Below are 20,951 nucleotides of genomic sequence, written 5' to 3'. Positions count from 1 at the left end.
GTCAGTATTTGTCCCCCTCCCACTGCTGTTTGGTGATTCATTGCCTGCAAGCATGTATTTACTATAACTATTTTTAGTTTCAGCTACATTTACATCACTGGTGTCTGTTTATATTATAAAGCTAGAAGAGTCTAGCAATATTTTATTCCAGGCATGGGACCATTTCTGGGGCTTACAGACCCAGCCAGTCCTTGCTCTTAACTTAATTCAACTTCTGATATGTATTAGTGCATATGAATGCGTCTGCAAATCAAATTTATTTTCTTCATCCATTTAAGACACTGCTGTAAGTCTAATGCTCCACTTTTTGTGTGAGGCCGTCAACTCTGCTTCACTTCCACTCTTGTTCAAGACCTCAGCATAATTTTGCCCGCCGGCGGTTTTGTAAATCAAAGGCAGCCAGGCTGCTCCCGATGGAGCGCAGGTTGGAAAAGAAATCAGACATCTTGTCATTCAACAGGTGTGAGTCAGAGCTGACAATGCAGGTATGCAGAATTTGCCATCAGCTCGTGGCCAAGACAAAATGAAGCTATCCAAAAGAATGCAACTTCTCTGCTGGATATGCTGGATTCATATTTGGATTTGACACTGAACACTTGCAGAGTTGAAGAAATAACCAGATTTCCTTCTTATGATGAACAAAAGCAAAAACAATCTATGGACTTTAAAGTGATAGGAGCAAGTGGTAAACAAAAATAATGACCGGAAGCACTTATTTGAATCCAATTAAAAAAAAAAAGTGTCTGGCACTTCTGAACCCAATAAATATTGTAGTGTTAACAGCAATGCAATGTTTGAATAGTAATGGGGCCAAAATGTCTCGACATCTGGAAAAATACATCACATCCATTAGTGGTACATGTTCATAAAATCATTGATCATCAATACAAGAGCTTTTCCATTTAGTGGAGCAAGCATTTATTCAAGTGTGGAAAGTAGCTTGTGTTTTTAGGAGAAGGCGAAGGTCTTGTACAGTGCTTGAAAAAATAATAAGAAAAACATAATAATACATAACAATAATAATTGAATTATCTTAAAAGAGATAGTGGTCCTGAATTCAAACTATATATTCTAATATATGTTAAGTCAACTTTAAAAAATGCAGAAATAAACAGGCGGGCTTGAGGTAGGCTGTGGGTAAATAATAAAAAAAAAAGTACCATATGTAAAACATAAACATAAGCAAAGAAAAGCACCAAGCTCTGTGGAGGGTGAAAATAATAGATGCACGAAACAAATGCAAAGCATGCACAGAAGTGACACGAGGCAAATTTTTCCCAAATACACTTTTCCACATAATGTAAAATACAATTTCATGGAAGTTGCATACAACCACCTACTAAGTGTCACTTTAAAACAACTGGAAGACTGCCATTCTATTTAGCAATAGAGTTAGCAAAGCGAGACATGTTGATATCAATAATTGTAAATGTACTAACGGCAACCACCTTATGGAAAAATATTTGGTTTGTTTCAAAATAAGAATCATTATCGTCATCCTATTTATTTACCATGTAAGAGGCATAATTGTTGTGTTGATGCACAATTCCCCTTTGCTGACTTATTGAAGAAGCATTTCATCAATTAGGGTGCAGGGCAGTATTTGAGGTAAGTTCAATTGTTGTGTGCTCTGCCTCACAATTAAAATGTGAATCTTGATCAGGCCTAAAAGATTTTTTTTTATTTTTTAATCATCTATGTGCTTATGTGGATTTTCTCCTACAGACGTTGAAAAATATGTTGGTGTTAAAAATGGTGGCCTCTTTGGACTTTCTCCCCTATGACATAACCCCGACTTTCAACTTAACAACCAACCGTTTCATTTAGCTGTTCCAACACTTCGGGGTACGCTCCAACCGCCTGTTTTAGCTAAAGATATTAACAAGCTTTCTCCGACAACAACAAAAAAACTTTCAAAAATATATAAGTTACTTTCATATACTGATAAAATGTCTTTACCCATCTCGAAATGGGAGACAGACTTGTCTATAGCACCGGAACCTGACTTTTGGATTCAAGTTTGTGAAAACGCATTTAAAATGACAAAACACACAAATTTACAACTTATCCAATATAAAATTATTCACAGAACATACATTACTCAATATATGATGAAGAAAATGGGACTCTCAGACTCCGACATTTGTCTCCAATGCTTACAAAACACTACAGACACTTATGTTCATGCTTTATGGTTATGTACTCCGGTTATGTATTTCTGGACTAAAGTCTTAGAAAAACTTTCCGCTATTTTGGACTGTAGGATACCTTTATCTCCAAACTTGTGTTTGCTAGGTGACCTAACAACAACTGACTTACCACATAAACAATTTCAATCTACACTTGTAGCCCTTACTATCGCTAAAAAAACTATTCTTGTTAACTGGAAAAATAAACAAACTCTGAATATCGACCAATGGTCTAACCTCCTCATAAATCACATTTTAATGGAAAAAATATCTGCCTCAAATAAAAACCAACTATCAAAATTTATAGAAACATGGTCTACGCCAGAGGACAGCCATCTTGCGTTGCCACCGTTATGACAACTTCTTATCAGTGCGCAGGATGCCTGTATGGAGAATCGAGAGCCACGCAAAGTCAATCAACAGTCTCCTATTGTTGTGAAAATAGAAACAATTGGCTAAAAAAAAATTCTAAAGGGTTTTGCTCTCATTTTATTCATCATGGTTTTGACAACATGATGCAGACAAATCTTTGAGTACGTAGTACCTTATGAGAGAAAACTTATAATCACCTTCTTACCGATGACATGCACATGTAGAGCTTGTCTCAGGCTTATTGGAACAACCGTGCATCACATTATCGTGGCATTTTTGCCGTGGAGAGAGAAAATAACGTGAAAAGTCAGTTTGTATTTGAGTTAGGTGCGCTTAGCGAGTGGCAATGCAAGATGGCCGCCAGTAACTTCAGCTCTCACTACGGAGAGTAGGCGGCATTACACGTTTAGGTTAGTTTTAGATTGCCACTCCCCATTCCAAAATTATGCATCAATCAGAACAAGATATCATTAATTTGGGTTGTTACCCAACAATATGTTATTATTATTCATTTTAGTGGTTTTAGTTTTATAGACTGGTCAGTAGTGGGCCATGCATTTAGTGCCTGGTCTTGCAGCAACGATTTACTCTATTTCATCTGCCTCTTAATACCCTAATAAATAAGATGTGGTACTTTGTTCAACCAATCAAGAATTATTAGGAGAAGACCTGGAGAAGTGGAGAGATGCGCTGGAGAGCAGAGGGATGAAGATATCTAGGACAAAAATCTGTGCTTAGATGGTAAGGAAGCTGTGAATATACAACTACGGGATGCTCAGGTACCCAAGGTGCGAGAGTTTAAGCACCTAGGGAGTATGTTGACCAGCAGTGCCACATCGGGCAGAGACATAAATAGAAGTATAGAATTGTGATGAAGAGATCGGAAAAAAGATGACGGGAGTGCTGTGTTATAGGAAAGTGCTGACTAAAGTGAAAGGAAAGATCTACAAAATGGTGGTGCAGCCTGCAATGCTGTATGCAATGGAGACAGTCGTGTTGAGGTAGCTGAGATGAAAATGTGCATATCGGCGTGCGGTTGGACCAGAAGAAACAAGATACAAAATGAGAAAGTACGAGAGACCCTTGGAGTGGAGAACATTAGTGTAAGATGCAGAAAATCGAGGGTGATATGGTACGGTCATGTGCTAAGAAGAGAGGAAGATTATGTTGGGAAGCCAGTGACGAAGATGAAGCTGCCTGGAAAGAGAAATAGAGGGAGACCTCGGTGGGAATGGAACGACAACATCGCTGAGGTCATGGCCAGCATCGGAGCTGGAGATGGACGTGCAAGATTGTAATCTGTGGAAAAGACTGTCGTGGCTGCAGCACGTAAAAGAAGAAGAAGAAGAAGAATCTGCTTCCTAATGTTTCATTATAGAAACCATCAATATTGTACAAAAACGTAATATAGCCTACATCACACGGTTGTACCATATATATCAATGGAGCAATTCAGAATCGTTAAATATATGTTTAATAACGACACAAATGATTATTATTACATAAGTAGGTGTGTTTTGCTAGTTGAAGTTTGCAAGTTTTGCCCAACCTGAGAATGCAAACATGCTGACGTCATTGTGGCCCATGTTAGGCTAATTTGAAATCTGAATGGTTAAAGAAATTGCCAAAATAAATAAATAAAATGTAATTCTACAAAAAATAATACAAATTGAAATAAAAGCAGCAAAAAAATAAATAAAATATAAATAAATAAAACTAAAAATGAACACAAAATAAAAAACAAGATTCAAAAATTGAAAAATAAATATATCAATTTAATTAAATATCAATCAATAAATAAAAATGCTGCAGAGAATGTTGGCGTGAAATGCACAATGAAATGTTCAAATGAAGGGGTGGTCCTAAGTTATTTATTTATTTATTTATTTTGATTTTATTTTGACAGTTTTTCCTCTATAGCCTCATTGCTAATATAGTTCAAGTTATATTGACCAGTACTACTGATTTTGACGGCTCTGGGCAGATTAGATTGGCAGTACATAGTGGCGAAAATCTGATCCGACAAAAAACAAAAACAAAATCCAATGCGACATACATGCACTGGAAGCAGTGCAGCTGAGAAAAATGTTACACAATAAAGACAACAGAATGTTGGTAACTCGTAAATGCAATCATAAAAAGAATTATAAGTCATGTTGCAAATGTAGTTCATTCCTATTGATTGTGTTTAGGCCACCAGACAAGGCCTTGCTGGCCCTGTCTTTGAGTATGCCTATAAAGGAAACATATGTAAACAATAATGGATATTTATAAAGCTTACTACCTGGTCCTGCTCCCCTCCTCCTTCCTCGTCGTAGTTGAGCACATTCTCTCGGATGTCCTCCCACTCGCCGTGGTGCGCCGACACGTGGTACACGCCCTCTTTCACACCCTTGTGCCTCCTCCAGCACGAGTACACAAAGAGGCCCAGCATCAACACTGAGGGGTTTGCCAGAAAGCATGTTAACTTTGGGTTACATCCCTCCCCTCCTCCACCAGAGTCATCCAGGAAGTGGAATGAAATGAAATTTACAACATGAGTGGAAAAGAGTTGAATGAAGCGACACATAATGAATGAAGAGTGTGTATTTCTCACACAATGTGATGGTTTTTAAAAAGCAGACACTACATGGCAGCGTGGCTGACATTTTTCAGCATGTAATTAGCCCGATTAGTTCTACTGATTGTACAGGTAGGAACATATTAATGGAACACAGGCAGAGCGGCCCTCGCACCCTTTTACCTATACGTTCCGTGTCTTATCAAAGACAGCAGGTCCCAGTGGGCCTTTGACTGAATCTTTACCCGTCGCTGCTTTAAGTCAAAGCCTCGCTGGCTCGGCTGAGAGCACACAGTGGAATCCTGCCAGAGCCCAGCGCGGAAAAGGTCCTGAAGCATACATATCAATCAAAGCAATTGTGTGCTGAATTATACAACATGGTGGAGTGACCTTTAAAGTCAATTAATCGCACCCATTTTCCCTTCCTTTTTCCTTCCTCACTATATATTTTACTAGTTAACACTGACACTTGTTTTTTCCCCAATGTTTCCTCTGTAGTCGCGTTGGTACTTCCCTTGCTAATTCATTACTCATTAAGTAAGCCAGTGCTCTGGTTTTTTAGTACTTCTCTGGCCTCTACCTGCCCTCGTTTTTTTTATTTAATCTCCCACGCTTAGATGGGAACCATTTCTAGCGTGAGAGGTGTCGGTTTAATTGGAAAGTCGTCAGAGAAATGCAGGGTAATCACATTAGTCTGGAGTTCCAATGTACAGTCATCGCTTCAAAAGAGAAGAAAACACCAGCAACTCTTTGGGGCCATACGTACAGGCAAGCCACCACACAGAAACATCATAATTAAAAACGACAGCATAAGGGGGCACCAAGTAGCCCCCAAGGACCACATGGGTAGCCTGCAGGCCTATTCTACAAAATAGACAGGTTTGGGGAGTAACGGAATACATGTACCGCCGTTACGTAATCAGATCACAAAAACAATGTAACAGTATTCCGTTACAGTACAGGGGGGGAAAAAAAGTAATCAGATTACAGATACATTTATTAAAAATGGGGATTATTTTGAGAGATTACAATTCCTACGATGAGAGCAAGCGAGAAAGAGAGTGAGAGAGAGACTTGTTAACGTTGTGTGGGGCACAAGGCCTGTTTAAAAGGGTTCACGGACGAAAGAAGGAAGTAAGTGCCGACCGGTAGCCTAATTACGGTTCGGAACATACTTGGCTTGCTGAAGGACCGATTTATCTTTAACAAAGAAAACATTTCATCTGAGAGTCGATCCTGCGCATGCTATGCTGAGCTTCTTGCTATCTATCTGTCTGTCTGCCTGTCTGTCTGTCTGTCTGTCTGTCTGTCTGCCTGCCTGCCCGTCCGTCCGTACAGCGCACTGTATAGAAATATAAATTGTGGTGATATTTATTTTTATTTGGACTTCATGAGCATACTTGGTATTGGAGTAATCCAAAAGTAATCCAAAGTAATCGCTACATTACTTTAATATCATGGCACTTGGACTGCGTTACTAACTACATTTTGAGCAGGTAACTTGTAACTGTAACGGAATACATTTGAAATGTAACCCTCCCAACCCTGAAAATAGATCACCAGTGATGACACATTGTGAATTCCTAGGAATGTCAGGCATGTTGTTGGACAGCTAAGGGGTCCTTTGCTGCGCTAAATTACATCAGGTATGTTGTTGGACAGCTTAGGGGTCATATGTCATATATATATATTTTTTTAACAGTAGTTTTTTTTAGCAGCCCTTGTGGATGGGTTGTTGGTTGGGTAATTTCCTGTGGTCTGGACGGGCCATGAAGGCAACACAGCCTTATGTCTTGGTAAGCTATGCACGTTAGCGAGCTGTTGTGTTCTGGCGTGGTTACATTAATAATATTAACATAATTAAAGGTGATTTGAGCAAATGAGTTATTTTAGAAGTGTCTACCAAACTGGTAGCTCTTTGGTTATTTAGTGTGACTTCAAATTGACTCCTCTAGGCTGGACTGTGCGCTCGTTGTCTGAGCGGGCCCAGATAACAATCACGAAAATATCACAATCCTGATGAGTGCCACTGAGACTTCAGCCGTGCTCCTCCTCAAAAAAAAAAAAATCATATGCTTCATGCGCAATGCAGAGGTGCTTGTCGTGTAACATTTGGACACTTTTTACCGTTAGCTTATGTCTACACTCACCACTCCAGGGTGAGACGTGTGCGGTGTGATCAATAATCACTCTGGGAGGACAGAAACACCGCAGCCATCCATCCATCTGTAATGTTGCTGCCGTCTACGCGCTACCACAGCCTGCACTGCTTTGTGCATTATGGATGAGTGGGCAAAAAAACAACCACAACGTCTTGATCACAACACTTGACCCCGTTGGCTGGAACTGCAAGTCTTGAGGTTAATTAGGAGTAGAGAGCACTGAGACAGCATGAAAAATCAGAGGACGTAGAGGGGACGGAGGAAAATTGATGAGGAAACTGAAGGAAACGGGACAGGTGAGGGATGGGTAAGTGTTGGAAAAACATCATTTAGTTTCAGGGGATAAAGCAGACACTTTATATGATCCATAGCCCATATGGGAACTTAATTTGTCCCACTCTTCGCTTACAAATGGGCAGATTTGACGACGGCCTAATGAGGCTTGGCCATTCAGACATAAGCCTGACTCAGTCAATAGCACACGCCGAATTCACACTCCAGTCCATCTGTGATGCCTTATGTAAAGTTTAATAATGGATGATCATTTTAACTTTTAATGCTCACCGAGGCAGAGCAGGAGTCCCCCTTTAATTTAGCACCATGTTAGTCGAGTGTGTACTGGATGTGAGCAGCTTATGTACTGCTGCGTTTCCTGCTGTGACAAGGCTGGTCATGAAAAAGGTACATACTGTACAACCCAACAATCATTATCCATTTAATTCCCCCTCCTACCAGGACGCTTCATGATATAAAAGGTCTCCATCTTTATGCTTTAATTCTGGGACTATATTTATTCAGCTTGCCTTATTAAAAGGTGTGGAAATGTAATAGTCACAAAGGACTCCTTTTCCAAAAATGAATTTTATTATGCACTGGTCGGTGCTACCTGCTCATATAAACAACTTCTCTGCATGCCACTGTCTCAGCCTACTTTAAGTGGACAGCCCTTTTTCTGGAGCAAGTGTGTGCAGGTGGAACCTGATTAGAATCCATTATCATATGTTGAGGTCTGCTTTATACGTTTCACTTTCAAGTACGGCAATAAGAGTCCCAACACAAGCCATATGCCCTGTAGGAGAGTCTGTTATGGAGGCAGGGGTCGTGTACCGAGCTGGCCAAGCGTTTTACAAGCCTGTCTCTGACACCAAGGCTCATAAACAACATGGCGGCCCTACAGAGACTAGTGAGAGCAACAGCATTCAAAGCACTCACACAGGTTTGTCCTTCTACTTTTATGAGGACCAGACATATCCCCAAAGACGTCCGGAATTAACTTAACCATGACCAAAAGTGTTAGTTTGTCTTTTTAAGTGCCCTGTGTGCTACTGGGGCATCAGCGCATACATATTTAAAAAGGCAACAGCAGCGGATGTGGTTGGTTATATAATGCAAATCTTTCAAGATTGTACACAAGTTACGAGGCCATCCAGCATCACTTTTATTAGATTGTTTTCACTAGTGGACTGTGTACCTTTGTTGGCCCATTGCAAGTGAGGGGAATTTCAGTCACTACAGTAAATGTGTATTATTTTACCACAAGACAAATAATAATCTGAAGTTCAGGGTGTTGAGCAAGGAAAAAAAATTGCAAGTAAAATTATTTGCAATATCGATTTCAACAACCTTACTTCTACTGCTACAGGTGCATTTGGACTTCACTATAAATTGTAAATTCAAGCTCCTCAGCCAATACAAAATCATAAAGCTCTCAATTTAAACCTTCCATTATTGTGTCAACCCAAAACAGTACTACATATTACAAACAGCTAAAAATAAACACACAAAAATAACAACCACTACAAATTTCTGTCTACACAAAGCCAAGACATATGTTCAACTTTTTGGGCCTCTGAATTAGGATTTGCAAAGTTTATTGCACACATTTTCAAGTAAATAAAAATGACATGTCCTTTACACAGTATCTGGAGGTTACAATTGGCATTAATAATTTATTTTAAAAATAATTTGCTCCGACCCCGCAGCAAAAAAATAAGCCACTTTAAAAAAATATATTTTATTAAACATGTACTAACTCATTCACGCTGACAATATCTGACAATATAATATCTCACAATAAATCAATCGATTATTGTACTCTGGAATTTATTTGAACATATATCAATGTTATTGTATTATTGTATTTTAAAATGGCCTAATGTTACTTTTTAAAAGCAACTGTTGAGCATCTATACAGTTTGTCAGACTTCACAAATGAAATGAAATGATAAACTGATGACTCAGCATCAGGAGAAAATTGTAGTTAAAATAAATAAAACAAACAAAAAAAAAAATATATATATATATATATATATACACACTTACGTATACACACACACACAGGTTTGTTTTACTATCTTTGTGGGGCCATCTCATTGACATAATGCATTTCCTAGCCCCTTCTGCTAACCATCAAAAATGATTGCCTACCCCTACCCGTATTCCTTACCCTAACCTCAACCATAACCCAATTCAAACCTAAACTCAAAAACCAAGTCTTGACCCTCAAAAAGAGGTCTAAACTTGTGGGGCCCAGCAAAATGGCCCCACATAAACGGGTAGGCCCCACAACTGCGAAATCCTGGAATGTTGGCCCCACTATGCAACAAAAACAAGACCAAACACACACACAGGACTAGCATTGAAAGAAATCCCACCTCCTCCCCCCCAAAAAAAATTCCAGGAAAAGTGAATGAGGCAACGCTTGGTTATAAAATGATTTGGACAGATGAAAGGTAAGGCTGTGAGTGAAAATGACTTTTGAATCCAGAGTGTAACATTGGAAGTGACAGCGGACACAGCAGAGAGGAGAAATATAGAAAAAACATATAAAGTAGCTTGCTGATTCACTAGAGACTTTTAGGACTTTCCTGTCATTCACAAATTAAGACGTGCAATGCAATTTGCTCAATCTTTCCCCTTACTTTTAAAGGCGGCATCTTAATTTGGCAAATACTGCTGCATGTGTGCAAACTGTAATGACATACTCACACTTAACACACACACACACAGATAGGAATGGCAAATCAACAGTGCATGTTTTGGATAGCAGCATTATATTAACAAAGAAAGAGACAAACCAAAATGGTGGTTAAGGATGAGAAGGCAAACAAAAAGCATGTCAAAATGACAAAATAAGACAGATGAAGAGAAAATGAAGAGTCACCACAAGTAGAAGAGCACATAGTCAACATAGCTACCTAGAAAGGCCATCACACAGATGCTGATGGCAAACATGGAACTCAGGCTCAGGCTATTGCCATCTTCGTTATGGAACAAGGCGAGCGTCACCTCGCAGTGCCGTCCACGGTATCCTTCTTTACATTGGCATGTGTAGCGTGAGGGCGAATGAGCCACGCAAGTGCCATAGCGACACGGGCGGCTGGCGCACAGTGTGTAGATGCACGCTTTGCCTGAAGAGCTCTCCTTAGTGATGTGACCTGGAGGGCACCTGTTTAGAAAGAAAAGGAAAAGTTGATGACTATAAGATCAATTATACAGACCTGATAATTACATCTGTACAATTTGGGGTCAAATGTACCGTATTCTTTATAACAAATAGACACCTTCTGCATCGCATGGCCATTTTTGAGAATCATTCTCAGTGTGTGGGTGTGATGAACAGAGGCTACAATTAAATCTTGCAAGCAGTTTTAAAACCCCAAACTCCCATTTCAATCTTTTCAAGGTGACTCACCTGAGTGGTGGAGCAGTTGCCGCTGCGCCCTCCATTTACCAGAGGCCACTGGTTTGAAGGTAATATAGTATTAAACCATCTGAACATTTTTTTAATATTGTTTTGTGAGACCATGTTTCCGATCAGTCATAATTGTAACCATTGAACACTACAACAACCACAATAATTTGCAGGCCCGTAGAAGAAAGCTTACAGTTGACGAGTTTAATGACCTGCATAATGTCTGCCGTGTTGCTGCGTCATAATTTTGCAGAAAAGCACGATGATAATGATGATGAAGTTATGAATTTATTTGCATTTGGTGGCCGTGCATTGGGGCTGGTAATGTACAACCTTAAGAGGTAACATTTCTAAAACATGAGATAATGAAGAAAGCCATCAGTAAGCAAGAAAAGCAAAACAAACCTTGCGCGCACAAGCAATTCTTCAATCTAAAAAGAAGAAATGGATCCGCAAGCTCAACAACAAATAAAGTGTATGATTGCATATTTTTCACCATAGTGAGAAAACATCGAGTCAGTTCAAGAACACTTTTAAAGAGGTAGATATATCATTGTCAAAGTCAGTAATCGAGAGACGCCTTCATGAATGTAAATACTCAACGTTTACTACAAGGTGCAAACTACTGGTAAGGCTTAAGAACACAAAAGAGAGATTAGAACTTAATAGAAAACATCTTTAAAAAAAAAAAAGCACCGGCTCAATACTGAAGTGTATTGGGCTACTCCAGTATCGACTTCTGCTAAATGTTGCAAAACTGATAGGATGACCCTTGTGAATACAGACCGATAATGACCTAAAGCACACAGACAAAGGAAAATAAAAACAAAAGATAAACCAGAAGGTAGAGAGAGTCTCAAAAAGAACCTGCAACAATAAATGACCATTTATGGTCATTTTACCATGCACCAAAATACGACCAAGTCTTACTTAGTTTAGCGACCTCTATCGGCCATGTAAATAGCGGAAAAAATAGGTGGAGTTAACCCTCTCAAGGCAGGCGTTGCATATTTGAAACAACTAATTGCCAGCCACCTAATTAATCCACATTCATATTTTTTTTACTGCAGTACCTCTGCAGACCTTTGTTGTGCATTAGCAACAAACAGTTTCCCAGTAGCTTACTAGATGGCAAGCTCTCTCACTTTCAAAATGTCTGCCTTCTTGGCTTCACTGAAATAGATTTTCTAGGCAGTATCACTACCAATCTACTTTATTTTGAAACCATTTCTGCATAAGATGACTCAGGAGAATATAGAGATAGTGTATATGCCAATTTGTAGGTTTTATCTCCTCTAGGTTTTACCGCAGGGGCAGCTGTATTTCATTGTTGCAGATTTGTAACGTGTGCCCGGACATGTACCAATGGATGCCATATGCTTTATCTACTAGTATATTTTGAGCAACAATCAATACGAAGGTTATTTTCCTATCACCAGTGTTTACTTATTTTTCTTATTTATCTTTGAGGTGTCATTGATGGTATATCCTATGGAAAATTAAATAATTCGGAATGATGTTACACACTATCAGAGGCAGATTTGATCAAAAGTAATAATAGTAATAGTAACAATAATCATAACCGATGGGTTGACGTCAGACAAGATCAGTAGTGAGCAAACTCGGTCGTCGAGGGCCTGAGTCTGCATCTTTTGGATGTTTCCCTGCTCCAACGTAGCTGATTCCAATCAAAATATCGTTATCAGGCATATGCAGAGCTTGCTGATGAGCGGATCATATATCAGCTGTATTGGAGAAGGGAAACATCCAAAACATGCGGGGTTCTGGACCCTGAGGGCCAAGTGTGCCCACATCTGGACTAGACTGATTCGATCATTTTCACATTGATGCTGTCCTCTGCATCATCTGCTCTCACACCAACTCCCTTCATGTCCTCTTTAACTGCATCAATAAACCTTCTCTTTGGTCTTCCTCTGGACTTTCTGCCTGGCATTTGGAAACTTAGCATCCTTCTGCCAATATACTCACTATCTCTCCTCTGGACATGTCCAAACCATCTCAGTCTGGCCTCTCTGACTTTATCTCCAAAGCCTCTAACATATGCTGTTTCTGCCTCCTACTGTTGTACTTTGTTGTTTTCAATTGTTTTACTCACCAAGTTGTTTTTGTTGTTATTCTGCCTCTGTAAAGCATTTTGTAACATTGTATTGAAACCTGCTATGCAAATATAATTAGTGTTCATACCATATTCAGTCTTCAGCGTTTTTACCACACTGGGCCAATGTTGTAAATCTGCAACATCCCAGAATGCATTGTATGTGAAGGTTGCACAAAAAAATAATTCAGAATTGTATACTACTACCCCATATGATAATTTTCCCCAAATATCAAAATGTTCCTGTTACTTAAGTTTAATTTAAGCCTCAGAGGGTTAATGGGACTCAAACCCGTGTCGTCTAACGAACATCTTTCTTACTGAGCTAACAGGCCTGTAATTATTGTAGTGTTTTTTAGTGTTGACATGTATATTCATTGTCACCGGGACCAATGGTTGGGGTTAGTATTAGGCTTTCAATGAGGTTGTACAGTTGTACATGTTACGTCGTTACATAATGGTTGGGGTCAGTAAGAGGCTTAGTGAGGTCGGATTCGAGTCCCAGTAACTAAACTTATGGTTAACTTTACTATATTTTTCACTATTTACATGGCCGATAGCGGTCACTAAATTACAATACGTGACACTTGGCCGTAATTAGGCACATTTCAAAATGACATATGTGGTCATGTTCATTGGACGACTGCCTTGGTTGTTTTGTTGAATTGAATTTTGCAAGGGTAAAAAAAATCTTTCAAATCTATGGTGTTGAAAAACCTGGCAAAAGCTAAACATTCGCTAAATTCTTTTGGAGTTTCAATCACATTCAAATTTATGCTCCTGAAAGTGAGTCAACTGTTCACTTTCTGAAAAAAAAGGTGAAAAGGAACAAAGAGGCTAAGATTGCTTCTCAGTAGTAGTCTTTCATTATATTCATACAAAAACCTTTTGAATATTTTCCACCTCTGCCCCCTGCTTGCTTTCAGCGCCTTGTGCCCCGAGGCTGTGGTATAGTCACACAATTCGGACATCGGGATATCGTGTAAAGTCGCTCGCAGTTTTTTTTGCTGTGTTTTAACGTGCTGCCAGTGCCAATACAGTGAGAACTGCTGCTTAGTGCTTCTTTGTGAGATCGACAACAAAATAAACTATTTTGTGTCAGAACTGTCTTCGAGAGACAATATCCTCATACTGTATGTGTTTTTATGATTTTGGTAAATGGCACTTCATTTATATAGCGCTTTCCACCTTGCAAGGCCCTCAAAGCACTTTACATTCAACTACTCATTCACCTATTGATGACGCAACTGGGGGTTCAGTATCTTGCTAAAGGATTCTTCCACGTGGTCACAAAGGCATGAGATCAAACCCACAACCTCTGGGTTGGGAGTCGACCACTTTACCACTGAGCCACGCCGCCCCAATGGTGACCCTGTACAGCTGCATGAAAGGGTCAAGTGTGCCAACTTACCACCGCCAAAGAACCAGGGGGCAATGTTTAATTTAATTTAATAGATTTTACTATAATTTAATTTAATTTACTCATTATTAGGGATGGGCAAGTACTGATACCAGGTATTGGGCTGATACCTGCCCTTTTTTTAAGGTACAGACGCTCCCCTACTTACGAACATTCGAGTTACGAACAACGGTACATACGAACATTTCTGCGCGTACAGTATGTGGAAAAATGTTCGGAAAGAAATGCTGTAAGTTAGATTTTGTATTGCGTGTAGTGCTTCTTTCCGCCGCTAATACCGACGATTGCCGCTGTGAGAGCTCATTGGAGGCTGAGCAACGTGGCGAGGAGGAGGAGGAAGAAAACGCCGGTCCCCGTGAAGCAGGAAATAACTTTTGAAGCCGATTCCAGCGACGACGAAGAATCTCTCATGATATAAAATCCTCCTCTTCCTCCTCCTCCATCATCTCCTTAAGCATCGAGTACATCTTCCAAAAGTAAGTTAAACTTCATTTTATTTATCTTATTACGTACATGTACATACTGTGTGTGTGTGTCTTTCGCTCTCTCTCTCTAACATACGTAGTACAGTACAGTACTGTACGTATTCTCTCCATTTTATTAAAAGTTTTTTTCAGTACAAACCAATGCAGGTTACTTGTACAAGCCTTAAACATACTTATATAAACCTTCAATATACTTATATAGGCTTTAAACATAAATTATAATACAAAATATAGCACTGAAGCAACTTACGAACAAATTCACAAATTCACCGAACGATCGTCCGGAACGTAACTCGTTCGTAAGGTGGGGAGCGTCTGTATTGGTACTCGCGATAACTGGTTAACTTAGTTACAGTACATACCATAGTTGCTTGTCGCCTATTGAAAGGTGCAAGGAGGCGACCTCTGGGTTTTGTCCATGATACCATGCCCTATTCATGGAAATCAAAGACTGTTCAACAATTCTGCTCCCAAACGCTGATAAATAATGAAAAGAAGTAAACAACAGTTTGGTGATGGCTGAGGTCTGAAAGCTGTTGTTTAGTAATGTTATGGGCTGAGGTCTGTGTGTTTTGTGTGTATTGTTGGTTGAAAATGTGGTTACAAGCGTCCCACAATAGTATAAAGAACATGCCCGCATGTTTACTATTCTTCAAATTCACAGTACCTGCACTCATGTTGCCTCCAGAGGTCTACACAGACTAGGGGAGGGGAGCAGGGATGTTTCCTGCAGGCATCTGAAAAGCAGCCAAGGGAGACCCCCTGAGAAGAGACCACCTGAAGGCCCTCTGAAGGCTGCTCCCTGTCGAGGGAAATTGATCGACCACTAAGTCTCAGGTCTCGCATGCAGCCTGTAAAGAAGAAGTGAAGTGCAACAAATACACAATCAGACAACATACCTCAAGAAAACTCTTATCTACACAAGATTAATTCCTGGCAAGGAGGTAACCTCTAATACACAAAGAATATAAACAAACTAAAATTGAGTCAATGACACACCTGCAGACCAAGGGGCACTTATGCCCTCATGTACACAAACACACTAGCAGCCCTGAGGCTAAGCTGTCAGCATTGGCTTTTTGGTGTTGATATTGTCTCAACTGCATTTTTTCTTCAGTCTGTGGGTAAAATGAGGTCGAACACATCATCTAAATAAAGATCAGGGCCACCGACTCACTTTTGAACATCGGCCTAAAACTGTAGTATCACTTTGAGCTATATAGTGGGGAGGCATCAGGAGGGCTATCAGGGCCGACTCACTTTTGCTCATCGGCCTAAAACTGTACTATCACTTTGAGCTATATAGCGGGGAGGCATCAGGAGGGCTAACAACATTTCACAATCAATGAGTCCCTCAATTTGATGTATAGTCAACTCCCCTGGGTAATCTGTGTTATGTTACCAGTTAATCGCTACAAATTAACTTGCTAACCCAATGATTGATTAGCCATCAATAATCCTATTTAGCCAACAATTAGTTCACTGAATCACTTTTCTGAACTTTGAACTCTTCTTATTAGTCCATTATTGTCCACCTACCAAGGAAGCTTCTGTTGTGTCCGGAGGGGAAAGAGTTTCCAAGCATCACAACAGAGGGGTCAATAATGATCTCCTGACTCCGCCCAGGAGAGGCCATTATCTCTCGACGCCCTCCGCCTCCATCCACGCGCAGGGTGAACTCTCGGCCGAAGCGATCCAACTCCAATTCGTGCCACTCGCCGTCATCCAGTTGATGGAACGGCAGTGTCAAATTGTAGTCTCCATCTCCGAGATTGTAGAAAACGGCCAGCAATCCCTGAACAACCTGAGATATTAATTTGTACAGTAAACACCAGATTACTGGGATCAAAAATGTAATTCTGGGATGGTTTTTGTGACGCTTTGGACCTGATCCAAGAAAATAGAATGTGCTTTCAGTTACAGTATGTCTGTGTGAGCCAAACTGTAAAAATGGGTGACACAAATTCTCCACTGATTTGGACTGCTGCCATTTTGCACTGTGTAGTCTGGCAAACACAACTTGATCATGACACTATAATAAAATGTAGGGCAGCTTCCACGCAGAATAAGGAGAAGCACATTTTGGGCCAAGTAATTAAAAAAAAAGATTGAACCTTCCAACAAAATGGAAATCAAACTTTCAGTAGCAAAAAAGAATACTTCAGTTTTGCAGTTGGTTGCTGCATGGCAGAAGCAGGAGTCCCCCCAAAGGGAAGGTATACAAAAGCCAACAATTATCTTCAACAGCTAAGGCTGAGTGAACCCGATGGACTCAACCAATGAGGGGCTCCAATAACTGCAGCTCCTACATGTCTAAATCTTAATTGGAAACAGTGGGGCAAGATAATTCACATTCAGCCCAGCCTGCATTAACTACTGCTCACTCAGCAGGACATCTCAAACGTCCCCCTAGAGACACACACGCACATGTACATCCTGCACCAAAGTGCATAATAATCAAATGAATGTTGAAATAAATAAATAAATACATAACGTAATCCACAAATTCAAGGTTTGGATCTCAGATTTATGATCAAAGTTTTTGGTTGAGTATGTGCAGACTCTTACAAAAATCACTTATGTCTCGTATAGTTATTGTAGGTTAAAAGTGAAAGTATATGTTCACAGCATTATTTATTTATATAGTAATAGGGACAGGCATGACAAATTAGGGCTCTTAAATTGGATGGCAAAAGGTACCTGTGTATCAACCTGACGCCATTCATCCAACAAAATAAGTCATGGCTTCCTGTAAATATATCAGCTATTTGTTTAACTATATAAACCCATATTCCAAACTGAGTACATTTGTGACTAAAATGACATAAGAGCAGTATTTCAGTATACATATTTTTTTTGTTATTTTAAAATCCAATAGAGATAGAGGAGTGATTATTTTGTCTACCTGATGGTAATCATACATAAATGAGCTCATCTCTTGCATGAAGTACAGTAACTTGATCTCTTCATTCCCAGGACATGGACACACAATTATTATCTTTTTGGCTCTAAACATTACCGCAATGGATTTGAACTGAAACAAACAAAATGTGTTTTAACGGCAGAACTTTAGTTTTAATTTAAAGGGGAAGTCAACCCCCAAAGATGTTTTTGACAATAATATATTCTATGCAGCCCCACCGGTCTAAATTCTGGTTAATATTGTGTTAGTGGATTATGAGTTAAGCAGCAAAATCCAGGCATTTTTATCTATCTTAGGGGGCGGAAATTTTGCCACTTGCTTTCAACTGAAGATGACATCAATGTTACTCGGGTCACAGGTAACAAACAATTACAGCTCAGCTTTAGAAAACAGGTGAGCTGTGATTGATCGTCGCCTGAGCCCTGAGCAACATTGATGTCATTTTAAGTCGACAGCAAGTGGCAAAATGACCGCCCCCTGAGATGAATATAAAAGGCTTGATTTTGCTTCATTAAACTTATTCCACAAATGTAATATTAATCAGAATGTTATGTTTAGACTAGTGAGGTCACATATAACATATTATTGTCAATAAATGTTTAAGGTTGACTTCCACTTAAAGCGTTTTTACATCCAAATCATGTAAACATTGTAGGAATTATAACAGTTTGCGTACCGGCATATGCCTATCATTTTTTAATGATGGAGGCCAGAAATGTAATTTTTTAGTAAAAGAGCCGTCATGACAAAAACACACAACTATAATCCTTGGACATAAACATATTCACAGTAAATGTGCTGCTAGCCTCTGGTACCTTTGGTAGAAAGCATTTATTATATCTATTTGTAAAAGAAAAGTGAAGATGAAAAAGCTCCTGTGTGCTGCAGTAGACACACATCAAATCTTTTATAGAAGCTCACCTCTTCCTTCTACTGCCACTAAGGGAGAGCTACAAGGGAAAGAGGACAATGATGTTTTCCTTATGTCGCGTAAAGTCTCAAAGAAGAACAAGTACCAAGAAGTATCAAGACAAAATGCTTTTCAACGCAGGATATAGTTTTAGAATTCAGCCTTAGTGAAACAGTTTCCTTGTATACAGCTGACCTGTGATTTTATAAAAAAAGTGACAGTCCAAACACCATCTGACAGCCATTTACCTCCATGTGCTGTTTGCACTTGACGTGCCATGAAATGAGATGAAAGCAATGAATATAAAAAAAAAAAAAATCTTATAATGTTCATGTCCTGTCAGCAGTGCGTCATTCAGAAAAAAAGTGTATGCAGACCACATTTATATGGTGCATTACTACCTTACCAAAGCACTTTTACACAACTATTATTTTTGCCTTTGACACTCGAGGGTGGTGTTCGTTGGCCACTCCTCGGAGCCGGTTAAGGTAGCTGACTCACTCTACAGGAGGTTTGGCAGGCAATGTGAGCTCATCACTTGAAGTGAACAGTGTCAAAACCTTCAAGTGCACTGCTAGAGACATGACCTTCAATCATGTTTCTTTCGGAAACATTGACCAGAGAGAGAAAAATATTAAATAGGTTGTGGTGTTTTTTGTTTGTTTTTGTTTTTTAAATAGAACCCTTTCCATAGTCACATTGGCAGACCTATTTTGTCTGGGAGAAAAAAAATGGAAGTGTCAATCAGCAGCCCTCTCAGTAGACTACAATATGTCAGGAACGTTCTTACTCATTCTCAACCTGACAAGCATTCATAGCAATCACTGTTAGGGCTCCAAACATCATTTAATGGGACACAGACAAGACATCGCCATCACGGTGGAGAAACGAGGCCCAAGTGCGACTCACCTCTAAACGGAGGTATTCACTCTGTTCATGGGAGAGCAAACTGAGGATGACGCCGAAGGAGGCTCGTGTTCGAATTCCAGCCTGGACTCTTATCTGTCTCGCAGGCAGGGACCATAACAGCTGGAACTGAACGTGGCTACGTCCATCAAAGGAGAACTCTGGAGCCGCTTGTCCATCAGGAACACACAAAGCATGTTCAATTATTTTAGCTGTCAAGCATGTGAGAGTATTACAGTATTGCCTGCTTCTGCTGAAAACCCTTTGTGCAAGGCAAGGCAAGGGTGAGGCAATAGGGAGAGTGGTCTTTTTAAGATTGTTTGCTGTGAGGTTAAACATCCTAACCCCACTGCTTTCCCCAAAAGCTTCAGCAATCACTGACAGTAAATCAAAGTGCTTACGCTGGTCACACTGTGGCCCAATAAAGCCTGATTCACACTGGCAGCTGGCAGGAGCCCACTCGCCATCGCAGCGCCCCGTCTTGCCACAGGATGCAGGTTGTCGTTCCCCTGTGTTGGTGCAGTGGTCATCCATGAAAGAGCAGCCTGGCACGCTGTTGACCGATTCAGCTGGAGAACCGAGGTCATAAAGCTGAGCAGAAGGGGGCAGCAGGATAAAACATTAATTTTAAATACTAAATAAATAAATACAGTTCTAAATATTTAAGTAACTAAGTATTTTAATTTAAACAAATAGTAAAGCAGTTCATTTTGTAGATGTTCCCTCGGTGGTCCATGCAGCAGCATCTTTGCATGCTTAAGAAATGGGATTGCACTCGTTAAAGCACAGACATTTGCCATTACTAAAGTAAATCTTATTTCTTTTACCATCAATTTATGTCCTCTAACTTCTGCATTGGCTTAAAGGGGAAGTCAACCTTAAACATTTCTTGACAATAATAGGTTAACTTATATGTGACCTCACTAGTCTAAACATGAACTTGTGATTAATATTACATTTGTGGAATATAAGTTATGAAGCAAACTCCAGCTATTTTGTCACTTGCTGTCGACTGAAGATGACATCAATGTTGCTCAGGACCAATCACAGCTCACCTGTTTTCTGAAGCTGAGCTGAGATTCGTTGGTACCTGAGACCTGAGAAACATTGATATCATCTTTAGTTGACAACAAGTTGCAAAATGGCCACCTTTTGATGATAAAAGCAGCAGGATGTTGTTGCTTAACTCATATTTCACTAACACAATATTAACC

The 20,951-nt window shown here is 39.7% G+C and overlaps 1 protein-coding gene across 1 annotated transcript in view; it reads right to left on the bottom strand.

The window, feature by feature from the left end:
- The window catches only part of LOC144053910 (neural-cadherin-like), a 151,096-nt gene that overhangs the window by 7,188 nt on the left and 122,957 nt on the right, over window positions 1-20,951 (bottom strand). Inside the window, exons 27-32 of the mRNA XM_077568813.1 lie at window positions 20,139-20,328; window positions 19,741-19,907; window positions 16,538-16,802; window positions 15,666-15,849; window positions 10,481-10,731; window positions 4,846-5,000 (exon numbers count right to left, since the gene is read on the bottom strand). Coding sequence (XP_077424939.1) covers window positions 4,846-5,000; window positions 10,481-10,731; window positions 15,666-15,849; window positions 16,538-16,802; window positions 19,741-19,907; window positions 20,139-20,328 — 1,212 coding nt within the window. The remainder of the gene's footprint in view (window positions 1-4,845; window positions 5,001-10,480; window positions 10,732-15,665; window positions 15,850-16,537; window positions 16,803-19,740; window positions 19,908-20,138; window positions 20,329-20,951) is intronic.

Source organism: Vanacampus margaritifer, chromosome 6 (assembly GCF_051991255.1).
Source record: "Vanacampus margaritifer isolate UIUO_Vmar chromosome 6, RoL_Vmar_1.0, whole genome shotgun sequence".
In the NCBI taxonomy this organism is placed as follows: domain Eukaryota; kingdom Metazoa; phylum Chordata; class Actinopteri; order Syngnathiformes; family Syngnathidae; genus Vanacampus; species Vanacampus margaritifer.
The sequence above is the reverse complement of the archived record's forward strand: the minus strand, read 5'-3'. Positions and strand labels throughout refer to the sequence as shown.